A 13,018-nucleotide genomic window follows, 5' to 3' on the forward strand; every position below is an offset into this window, starting at 1 on the left:
GAGAACAAACGTTGTATTTACCTTAATAGTCATCATATATATATATATATATATATATATATATATATATATATATATATATATATATATATATATATATATAGCAGTTCATGACAAATTTCAAAACTCCGCCATCTCTCTCCCCACATCCACCACTGCTGGCGGCTCACCTCCAACTGCGCAACGCTACGCGCTGTTCACAGCCAGCTGCCTAACACTACAATGGCGAGTATTACAACAATGCAAAGCAGCCACAGACTGCACACAGCACAGCCAGTGATTTTCATACAGAGGTGGCGTTACCAATAAAAAAACCTAAACAGCCTACTTATAATATGAATTACAAGTCACGGCTAAGTCATTTGAATCACGACTCGTCTTTTACTGTGGCGGCGGTTAGCACGGAGCGGCGCGTATACTCTCTTTGTATAGGGGCCGGTCTCGTCGTGGTGCAGTCCTAGTCGGAATACTATTGGCTGATGACGTCTCACAGCCTCCTCTGCTGTTACGTTCCAGGCCTACCTGCCGGCGCTTGATGTTACGCCGGAACAGTTTGCAGTGTAGGTAACTACTGCGATTTACACGAATTAATAGTCAAAGTTTATACCGAGGAATGACAGCATTATTATTCTAATACTGATGAATATAACTTGGAGCTTGGTGTTAGTGCTTTGTTATAGGTCTGATGCTGAATACATGCCCTCAGGACATTCGTTAGCGAAATTCAGATCTCACTTCAGTGTTTGGTAATGAATTGTGAATTTCTCAAGTCCTTAATTTTATTGATCACTTTCAGAAAATTGTCTGTATCTCGAACTTCTGTTCTCAACTTTTATTAGACTAATCATGATTCAGGTTCCCATGTGACTATTCAGGTTGAAGTATTTTTGTATGGTACGGACACCAAGTGACTCTGCGCATAGGTTCACACTACGAGACTGGTTAATTGAACAATTCTTAATTAAATGATTAGAACGAATACCCATATATGTATTCAGATGTGGGAGGTTTTAACTTTATCGATTTTGTTGCAGTTGTAAGGCTCTGCCCTGAATCAGTTAACGACCCACAATGGGCCCAACTAATGGCATTATCCTGAACTCTTCGAGCAGTACGAATATCTACGTGGTTGGGAATGCTGCTATGGATTACTATTTTCTCAAACACATAAGCGTTGGATTTCCGTCCCTTGAAACCTATATCAGTGTTTGTAGCGCATGCTGATATCAATATATTGTGTAATTCCTTCAGTAGTTTTCTGTCGCATGAATGATCATATATTTCAGTGCTCAGAGTCGTTCACTTCTTATTCTATCCTCACTCCCTGTTTCTTCCCACAAGGTATACATGCTAATTTTAAAGACAAAGATAGTGACTATTTACTTCCCACCTATCTTCAGGAAGTAGGTTAATTAACTGTTCTTCCTAGATGCAGGATATGTGCTATCAGAGAATATGCTTTTTTTTTTCAAAGATATGTCCACTTTATAGAATACGACAAAATTTTGCTCTGAGCCCCACTCATAAGTTGCCGTTTTCTACAGTCATTGTAAAGCAAATAGTAGAAAGAACATTATGTTGGGAAATGTTTGGTGAAAATATAAAGTAACTTCGTCCCTCCATCATTGCGTCGAAGTATTCGCCTTTATTCCGTTGCATATTTAATGTATATACAAAGTCATAAAATAAATTTCAGCAGGTTTACGCCTGACACTGCAAGCACTGTGGAACTGAAGCATATAAATGCCACTTCCTCCAATTTTTAAGTCATAAATCCCTTCAAAAGTCTATGGGACATGGCGAAAGAGGAGCACTGAAGAACGGTTGCCAAGACAAGGGTACATATCAAAATATAGGTGTGATAACTACAAAATGTAAGGGACTTATTTTACATGGTCTCTTTTTACTTTTATCCCAAATGTAAAGTGATGTGTCCGAGTAACGACCCTTTATAAATTCGGGTATTTTTCAGCCAAATAACAAGCTAGGTGGATGTTAACGAAGTATGAGTCACTACGATGAATATTTGAGAGTAATTTACTATCTTGGCATTTGCATTACACATAAGGACAACCTGAACACTTTGGTCGGAACCGGGGGATGGTCTACGTTTCCTTGAAAATATATTTTGAAATCTTAGTACAACTACTCTTTTTATAAGATCACACAGTAAAGGTTATGACTTTCCTGACGTGTGCAGCCTATCTGTGTCGCAATTGGTAGCCTGCTGTGAGAGCGACAGCGAAGGTTTTGATTATATATAAATGCCAGACGCTATTACCAAAAAATTACCCACGCATTCAAAATGATAAACCATCATGAGAATGAAAGCAGTTGTTATATGTGCAAATTAGAAAAGAGAGTTGAATTCAGTTGTTCGTAAACGTATTGCACTAGACTAATTTGACACTATATTTAGGAAGTAAAATCGAGCGATTCATTGTTCTTGGACAACAGAAGACTAACACAAAGGGATTACCTTGAAGAGATTGGAAAAGGTTTTCTTTCCGATAAACAAACAAATTTCGCTTTCTTGACTGGCATGTAATGAACACAGAAAAAGCGAAGTGATTACTCGGAACGCAGTGGGTGGCTATTTCTACTCGCCTATGCGTCGCTTCACTCACAAAGGGCTTGTCGTTTGGCGCGACGAGATTCTATGCAGATGTACGCGTTAAGAAAACTGTTCACAGAATTTCGAATTTTCTTTTTCCTGTGTAAAGCGACTGGCACTGCTCCTATTTCGTTCGACAGTGTAAGTGGTCGGGTGATTGTGCGCAACAAGACAAGGTTGTACAGTGTATTTGTGGCACTGCTTCTTCTTGCCTCTGTCATTTGTGATATAGTGTGGAAACTAACTGACGGCCACAAAAATGTGGAAAGCATTACAAAGTATACTTACATGTGTAGTGTTGCATTCGGATCAATTGCTGCTGTGGCATGTATTCTATGGAATTCTACTTTTAAAAAAATCGACGCTCACCCCTTCTTCGAAAAATTGCTTTTTGTTGGCTCTTTTTTGTGTAGCGATGAGGCGACTGAGTACCTTCGGCTGAATACTCTTCTGCTAAGAGGAACAGTTGTAGTAATCGCATACTCAGCTATTCTGTATGGTAACATTCTTTGGGATAACGGATTTACAGTACGATTTTCCGAAATACATGTTCATATCATTCATCTCATGAGAAATTTTGTACTTTTGCAGTTTATCGTTCTTAATCAGGCTGTGGGAAGACGTTTTGCTCAGCTGAATGAGAATTTGTTGCAAGTGTTCAACATTTGCTCAGAAAATGAACTTGATATAAAGATCTTTGAAACATTGCAACTTTCGCTATATAAACAAAACACACAAGGTAATGGTGATCTGTTTATCAGAGAATATCCCTTACCGTCAACGTTAGTAGTCTCTAAAGCTCATGTATCTTTAAATCATCTTACATACAACAGACAAAGTTGTAATCGAATGTCCCTGAAAACTGATAGTAGTGCATCAGTGAAAAACTTTCGTAAAATCTATTGCCTCCTAAGCGATCTCACAAAAATTGTTAACAGTGCTTATGGTCTATACAGCCTCTTAGAAGTGACTTGCTCCTTCGTTAATATTGTCGCATTGTTCTACACAATCACGGTTTTGCTGCTACAATTAAATGGTATGTCATCTACATCACTGAATAACTGTGTTATATTGTTGCAATGGACTGTGATGCTGGTTTGCCGATTCTTCAGTATAGCTTACAGCAGTGACGTAGTTGTTGAAGAAGCCAATCGTACACAGCGGCTGGTCACCAAACTTCAGTTGCTGCCCCTGTCTGCTGGCTGTCGTTGTCAGGAAGAGCTGCAGCTATTTGGGGAACAGCTGGTGCGCAGCACAATCCACTACAGTGCAGCTGGGCTCTTCACGCTGGATCTGTCGTTGCTGAAGGGCATCGTGGCGGCTGTGACGACGTACCTCGTCATCCTTGTCCAGTTCAAACTTTCTGAAAAGGATAAGTAGCTTGTAGATGTTGCTGAGTAATGACTTGCAGTTTGTAAACAGGTATTGAGAATTATCTTAAAAACAATTCTCGATTTATTTTATCAGTGAAACTCATATGTTTTCTCTGTATCGTTTAAAAATTAATAATATTAAATAAGATATTTTGCTAATAAACTCGACATAGCCATTGTGAGCAAATGATTATCCTTAGCCATCTGCATGGAAACAGTGTTATAATAAAATACTAATTTTAAGAGAAGTTCTGGTATTATATGCGTATAATATTAACAATAGGTACCTCATGATTGGTGTCTACGAACATATTCAGCGACATTTGGCTTTGGCATACTGTGATGAGGTATGTTTATGTCACAAATTTATGCTACTAATGGATGAATTATTGGGAAAGTGGTATCGCCTACTTTTTATGAGACATTAATTACATTTTCTCATAAATCCGTGTTACTACAAGTATTTTAGTATTTAGCATAGCAGCTTGGAGCAAGAGAAATTTGTGAGAAACTTACGTGAATGTGATTATGCAAGGTGTCCCACATAAAGCCAGTACACCAAATGTAATGGTTAATTATCTCTAGACCAATTCAAAAAAAGTGTTCACATGTGTATGAAATCTTATGGGACTTAACTGCTAAGGTCATCAGTAGCTAAGCTTACACACTACTTAGCCTAAATTATCCTAAGGACAAACACACACACCCATGTCCGAGGGAGGACTCCAACCTCCGCTGGGACCAGCCGCACAGTCCATGACTGTAGCACCTTAGACCGCTCAGCTAATCCCCTATGGCTCTAGACCAATTGCTTGTGAAGTGTGTATTTCGTGTTGATTAATGAGACCTCTTTCCATAAGAAGGCAAAACTAGAACATAAGTACAATTATTGACTAATACATTTTCATTGTTAAGTTCTTGCATCTCAAAATAACTGTGGAATGTTGAAGTGCATACATTTTTTCCTAGTACTGCTTCATATACAGATATATATATATATATATATATATATATATATATATATATATATATATATAAAACTCATCTGCCATTAGCTGATCTTATTGTATTAGCTGTGCCAAATCTGGGAGAGCTACAGAAAGTGACGTTGTAGCTCAGTAATGTAAGTAATATTGTACAACTGCAAATAAAGTAGAGGAAGACTAATACAGTACAACTTTAATCAGTAAGAGATAAATTTGAACAGACCAACGATGACTTTACTTGACTTTTCTTAAGTCTGTATAGTTAGCAAAACTGATAAAAGGCAGCAGATGAATTATGCAGAAAATAACAGGAAAACATAATGACATTCTGCTCAGTTTGCGTACTGTATACTGTATAGAAAACTAAATTTTTTATATGTTGCACGTGCAAGATATGTAACTGGTATGTGGAATCATTTGTATATTACAATGCTGCTAAAATAAATTTGAAATATCTTTCAAATGAAAGGGCACAGCAATCAGACGTCCTTTACTTGTTGGTTTCATTTGGCAGAACTAGATTTTGGCTACAGACAAATGTAGGAGCTTATAAGAAGTAATTGAACTGTAATGAAACACTAAACTGAAGCATTTGGTGTAAATTTGACGATATGAGAAAACAATACTCCCTCCTGAAACATCCAGAAGCTTTTACCGCCAATTTAATAAAAGGTGGAACTCTCGATTTAATAACATTTTTAACTGAAAGATTAAATTAGGACAGAGGAATAACATATAAACGATCATTTTTAACTTTTCTAGCTTGGGGTGGGGTTCCTATATATATTGTTATGTAATTTTATTGAAGTCGATGCGCTAGTCTTAACAAACAGTGAAACTATTTCGTTTTTAGACAGTGAAATTTGACAGTAATTCATGCATAAAAGCTTAAAGAGTAAGTTTTTACTTGCAAGGGCACATTTATATCCATAAACAAATAGACCAAGATTCCAGCAACATGGAATAAAGAGTAAACAATAGTTAAGATACTCCACCATGGTAAGTGTGAAGCATGTATTTCAGGGATGGTAAGAAAGACAAACACTTCGTACTACTACAGAAGTTTAGTCGAAACTACCACACATCAACAAAAGAGGAATCAAATATAGCATTAGTAATAATGTAATAATATACAGAAATTAAAGAGCAGATACTCAAGATGAACAAAGTATCATGTGACAAAAACTGCACACCAATATGGGCAGAATGGATGGCTGTGGTTATAACATGTCTGGGATTTTATATTACATAACTTCTCGTTCATTTTTCTCCATGATTTTAATAAGTAACTGACTGTAACTGTTGATTGTTCAGGGAAGAGATGATGACAGAATCAACTAATAACAATGACTGCTAAATGTTCAAGAACTGTATGTTTTATTACCGATACTCAAGAAGTATGAACACTTTTACCTAAACACAACTAAGCCATGCTTCATGTTCTGCAATAAGTTAACAATCACGTACACACAGAAAATTATATGGTAACCGACTGTGGAGCGAATAACCGTCTTATGAACTCATTAGCTAAACAGTCCAAAGTACTGGATAGTGCATCACTTTGACTCAACTGCCAGACTGTTCCACTGCAATTACAATATTCATGCTTGTGTGTAGTAACGACAATTATTGTCCACTGAAAAGCATTATCTGCAATCACAGATTATGTATTTCGTACTTCTGAGCTCGACGAAATGAGAGGTAGCTGTAATACACATCATATGATGTGGCAGATCGATAACTTCACAATTTAAATTAATAACTGATATCAAACATCTTGCCATGTGATGGTACCATACTTTCACATCATCTTTCAGCAAGTAGCATAAGGAACCTCCTTACTGAAAAAAATGACAGAAACCTAACACTTGGCATCAGGCAAGAGCTCTAAAAAGTACAAATAAGTCTAATAAATAGAAAAATCAATAAATGTTAGTACTCAATAAGGTAGTCTAGTGATGAAGATAATTTGCTTACAGAAACGATAGTGCATTAAACACAGTAGTAAAATGAAGTACGTTAAGTCCTGGACCACAAATTCAGTTGTGAATTAATGAAATTACTATGAAAGGTTATTAAACAATCAAGGGACGGCATATAATACCAGGAACCACTACTTTCGACAAAATTCCTAAGGCTATATGGAATTTAGTGAAACAAGAGAGAGGACAACACACCACTTAACAAGGCATCATCATGATTTAACTGAATGGGATGGCTACAAATAATGAGTGACATGTAGAAAATGTATTTAATAATCATTTCTTTAATATTGCATAAAGCTTAGGAACAAATTGTTCAACAGCACAATCACTGTGTTTTGTTATAACGAACTTTCATAAAATTCAGTCATATGATTGTATCACTAGCTTCTTCTGAATTGCGGAAATGATACATTCTCCCAAAAATGAGAGCTCATCTGGTTTTGATGGTGTTTGCAATGGAGTACCAAAAATTTCTTCTCGTGTAATGAGCCCAGATTTATCTGAAATAGGTAATACATTACCAACTCAAGGCATTTTACCAGAAAGACCGAAATAAGCCATTGTTAAACCCCATTTTGATGAGTGAGATATGTAACTCCTGACCTGTTTTACTGCTGACATCAGTTTCCAAAATTTATTAGAGTGGAAAATGTCGTCTATACACTCAATCCCCAGATTTCACAAGTATAAAACAATGAAATAGCGCAGTTTGCTATTTTCTACGACCTCTCTAAGGCATTTGACATCGTGAATCACAGTATTCTGCTAGATAAATTGATGGTTCATGAGATGGTGTTTCAGCCAACCTAGGGATAGGGCCCTATCTAACCAAAACAATACAGACAGTTGTATATAGTAATTCAAGCAATATAGTCCACTGGTTTAATTCTACCTGAGGAGAATTCATCTGTAGGGTTCCCCAAGATTCAGTCATAGGTCTGCTACTGTTCCTTATATGTAGAAACGATCTTTCATCTGGTATACACAAGCAAAATTAGTCGTTTTTCCTGATGACACTAATATTGTAATCAATCGAAGCATACATATGGAAACAAAAAAAAACAGTGAACAGGATTTGTAAATGTATGGTTCTCTGGTTTTCTGTGAATGGTCTCACTCTTAACATAATATACTCAGTTCTTCACATCTAGAGGTATTACCACAATCATAAGTGTAAAAAGGTGAGGACTTAATAAATAATGTGAAAACTTCAAAATTCTTAGGGGCCAATATTGATGAGAATTTAAAATAGGAAAAAGGATGCCTTGGAGCTAAAACAACTTAGTTTAGCAGTATTCACACTTAGAATCATTGCAGATCTTTGGGAAAGAGAGATCGACAAGTTGGCGTTTGCATGTTTTGACTCAGTAATGCCATACGGAAAAATACTCTGGACTAACTCATCTATAAGAAAGAAAGTCTTCGTTTCGTAAAAATTAACTCTAAGAAAAATATGTGGTGTTCAACCAAGATCATCTGTTTAAGGAGTTCAGCATTCTGATCAATACTTCTCATTGTATTTATCCTCCCATGTAGTTAGTTGTAAGTGATCAACTACAGCTCACAAGGAAAATGAGATACATATGTACTTACAGTACCAGCAAGAAAAATAACATTCGTTGCTCCACTTTAAGGTTTTTATTAAGACAAAATGTGGTGCACAATGCTACAAGAAAACTGTTTGATGACTACCCAATGATACAAAGTGTCTGGCAGACAGTATAGTAAAATCTGATAAGGAAGTCAGGAAGTTTCTCTGTAAGAACACCTTCTGTACTGTTGAAGAATTCCTATTACTGTAATGTGTAAATGGTTGTGGATAACAATTACTAACTCAGAACTGGACATCTTTCTTTTTGGAAATAAATAAATAAATAGAAATAAGAAACTGAGAAATTTTCAAAATGTGAAGGTATGTACAAATTAATCGGTGAAGTGAACATACAATGACCCATAGCACATCATTATCATGTATTATGACAAATGATCCATGGAACATATAACTAACTGAAAAACTGAAACTAAACTATTTTCAATTTTCCATAAAAACATGGAGATCAGTGGAAGTCTTTTAGGTGATATGTCTTAGGATGACTTCAAATTTTTCATAAGTGTTCATTGTAATTGTAGATTGATAAGTTAAACACACATTTAATGTATGAAGTACACAAAGAAATTTAAAGTAAATTACTTACTAGAGAAATCTTCTAAGGTGACACTAGTTGTGTTTTATTCAGCATAGAAATTTAGTATTTTAAACTTAGAAACAAATTTTAGACATATTTTTCTCTAAATTTGGAAAAGCATTTTAAAAGTTGTAAGGTTTACAAAAAAGTACCAAAAGCATACTGAAATAAGTGACAGATAGAAATGGTTATTTGTCAGCACTTCAAAATGGCACTGTTGGCATACAGGATTGATGATGCTGGTTTTACTAAGTCCTTCACAAGCAAGTTTTCGAAAAAAAATTGATAAAAACAAGGAATATTTCAAGATAAAAGGTAACAATATACAATGAGATTTTATGAGAAAAGTAGGGAAGCATATGAAAGAGGTAAAGACAAGACTCTGTCCATAACACTTTCATCTAAGGATGGATTAAGAAATGTAGAAAACGATAAGCACAAGTTTTTTACAATCTACTAAGAGCACAGTTGAAGAAACGAGCAACTCAAGAAAGGAGAAATGAAATCACTCAGCGAAGGAAGGCACTTTTCGCTAGATAGAGCAATCATTATAAGATAGGTACCCCATACCCATTCTAATCTACAAACCATACTACCAAATAAACACAAGTGGTTGTTTAATGTTGCTATTTAAAAAAATCTCAAGAAGTTCTTACCCAATTTACTTCAAACTTACACGATACTGGCAGATAGACATGGCCTATAAATTTTTTGTATTTGTATGGAAAATGCTGTTACCAAAAGCCTGGAAAAGTGTCTGACCAATGTACTTCAGATTTTTACATGACTCTCTAATAAATATTATGACACATACCGGCTACATTACTTTTTAATTTGTGGGGTATACGAATATATATAAAAGTCTCAAAAAGTTTTTGACTGAGTTACCTCAGATTTTTACATGCTATCCTACCAAATATGCTCAGAGAAAGTCGCTACACATTTCTTTAAATATATATGGTATACAGCTTGGCCCACTTAACCGTTTCAGTGCAGATATATCTAGAATACCAACATACATTGAGAAACGATTATTATTGGCATGAAAGTAAATACTATGAGACATCCTCAAATCCAAGCAAACATTATTTAGGCACTAATTTATTTTTTTAAAAAATGGACACCACATATTATTTATTAAAAGACTGGTAAAATGAAAAATCACCAAAGGAATGGCATTGTTTGCATCGCAATACGTCAGTTACATGACGATAAATTGCAAAGCGAAGTTGACCCTTGAAATACATGAAACAGGTGACTATTACAGACCCCAGTGCAAGTGTTGAAAGTAATAATAGGGATTCCTGTCACAAATAGTGATATGTAGGTTAACTATTTCCCCATTGCATGGTTTATTTATCGACATACATACACACTTGGGGATGGTACCAGTCTGTTATGACACCCCCAGGGGTATTTTGTCTGGGGAAAGGTGAAAAATTTTGTGTACTAGCAGGTTCCAACACCGTTGGACCACAAAAAGACCTTTATTAACGCTGCATGTGCTATAGTAACACGAGAAACACTGACAACAGCGAGTCGATCAGTCTGGGAGCCTGCACAGCCATGTTGCCACGTATATGGCGATCTCTTCAACTATATGTCGCAGCTCTTCTACTGCGAGTAATGTAATCGTCTTTGTGTTTCTTACAAGATGTTTATTCGTTTTCTAGGTATTATTGTATGTTTATGTAATCATTTCACCACAAGTTGTTATGAAGTCACAAATGTTCAGGACATTTCCTGTACATGTCATTTACCAGTATGTAAGTGATGTACAACTACCTGCAACTAGCAATTACCTCTCAGTTAGATACTTCGTCAGCTGTCAATTAATTTTATCCTGTCCACAGATGTTTTGTACAGTGTTCCTGTTATGTCCATTCTAGTACTGTAGACCAGATCACTGAAGCCAAAACGTATAAAGCCTTCCTTTATTTCTCATTGTGTGTGACTGGTTATCTGTATTGTTACCAGTCCACTTAATAACAGTGTAAATAGCACTCACTAAATCATGAGGATAGATGAAAGACCTACTCACGAAGCGGCGGCAGAACACGCACACAAAAGATGGCAAGTTTTCAGAGCCAGAGACTCCTCCTTCAGGCAGACGGGTTGAAGAGGTTGATATCGTGGCGAAAGAAAAGGACTAGAGAGTTCCAGGAAAAGGGGTGGAATTCGAGAAAGTCACCGTGAACCGCGGCTCAGGGAGACATACCGCACAGGGTAAGAAGGAAAGCCTTTCCCGAAATCTACCATTTTTCCTAGACCCCTCGAATCCTTTTCCTTCACCATTCTTCCATGCTATTCATCCCTTCTGCCTGAAGAAGGAGCCACTGCCTCCGAAAGTTCTCCAGCTACAACCGTCAATTATGTGTGTGTTCTGCCACTGCTAAATGAGTAGATTTTTTATCTAACGAATTAAATTGTTTTGTCAAAAGAGGTTGTTTTCACTACAGCATTAGTCATATCACAGCATATCATAATCTAATAAATAGATGGACGTAGGCTATTTACTTTTTGGTATGTATATATTTCTCGCACAATTTGTCTGCTACTGATATATGGATGAGCCGCGACAGCAGCTAAAACACCTAATTGGGCATCATCATACGTTGCTGGTCGTGGTTGATGTTTCACATGTGGCCGAAAACTTCCTGTTTCCTTAAATAAAAAAACTATCCGGCAACGCTCCGGACACTTGGATGAATGTCGTCCAGGATACGGATCAGCATACATAGGACAGGCCCATTGGGCATTTTGATCACAATAGCCATACATCAACACGACATCGACCATTTCTGCAATTGGTAAACGGTCCATTTTAACACAGGTAATGTATCAGGAAGGAAATACCGTCAGCGCTGGCGGAATGTTACGTGATACAACATACTTATACGCTTGTGTGTATTACTGCGCCATCTATCGCAAAACGAAAAAAGTGGTCCAACTAAAACATTCATATTTCATTACATACTACATGAATATGTAATAAAAAAATTGGGGTTCCTATTTTTAAAAAATGCAGTTGATATCCATTTGACCTATGGCAGCGTCATCTAGTGGGCCAACCATAGCACCATCTGGTTTCCCCCTTCAAGCTAGTCAAGTTTCGTTCTTTGTAATGTTTTCGTTTGATGCTTATTTCGTGCGATATTTGGCCCAATCACTATCAATGGACTACACAATTCAAACTGGGACTAAATATCCCAGGAAAAGTATCCAGTTTGATAGTGGAACGTCTAAAGCAGATAAAGCATTTTGTTTTGTAAAATATGAAAACAGATTATAAATTGCTAGAATACATGCTTGGTATTAATTTTGCTGTACACAGACCAGATAAAGTAAAAAAATTGCAACTTGCACTTCAACATCTTTCATCTTATTTTGTTGATAAATTAAGTGAGCAATCAAATGATGTTGAGGAAATAAATGAGAAGAGAAGTAATATTTACAAGGAAATTTTGGCTGATCCTGTTATAGAATTTGCCTTAAAATAGTTTATCTAATACATTTTTATTCTGTACAAATGGAATTGTTCCTACACCTTGTCAACAATAACCTTTCGTACAATAATAAGCAAGTGTATGCGATAAGTGATGAAAAGAATAATCTTTGTTTCTATGCAAATCAAGTTGCTGACCTTTTATGATGTGTTCATTCTCAAGGTGCTATAAAACTCCATGTTAAAGAAACCTATCGTAAAAGATAGGATAATATGAAGAGACTTCGCTGCCTAAATACATACAAAAATCGACAAATTTTATCCATAGACCTGACCTATATTCTTTAGTTACGAGATACAAGATGCATTTTGCAGAAAGTTTTCAAGACTAGGTTCATGAAGAGGCCTTACCATCGATTGCAGAACAAG

General features: G+C 36.2%; 1 protein-coding gene across 1 annotated transcript; it reads left to right on the plus strand.

The window, feature by feature from the left end:
* Positions 1–3,463: 3,463 nt before the first annotated feature.
* Positions 3,464–3,994, plus strand: LOC126260467 (gustatory and pheromone receptor 32a-like). The gene has a single exon (XM_049957794.1). It carries the CDS (start codon positions 3,464–3,466, stop codon positions 3,992–3,994), a length of 531 nt encoding a protein of 176 aa, XP_049813751.1.
* Positions 3,995–13,018: the final 9,024 nt, after the last annotated feature.

This window comes from Schistocerca nitens, chromosome 5 (assembly GCF_023898315.1).
Source record: "Schistocerca nitens isolate TAMUIC-IGC-003100 chromosome 5, iqSchNite1.1, whole genome shotgun sequence".
Lineage (NCBI taxonomy): Eukaryota > Metazoa > Arthropoda > Insecta > Orthoptera > Acrididae > Schistocerca > Schistocerca nitens.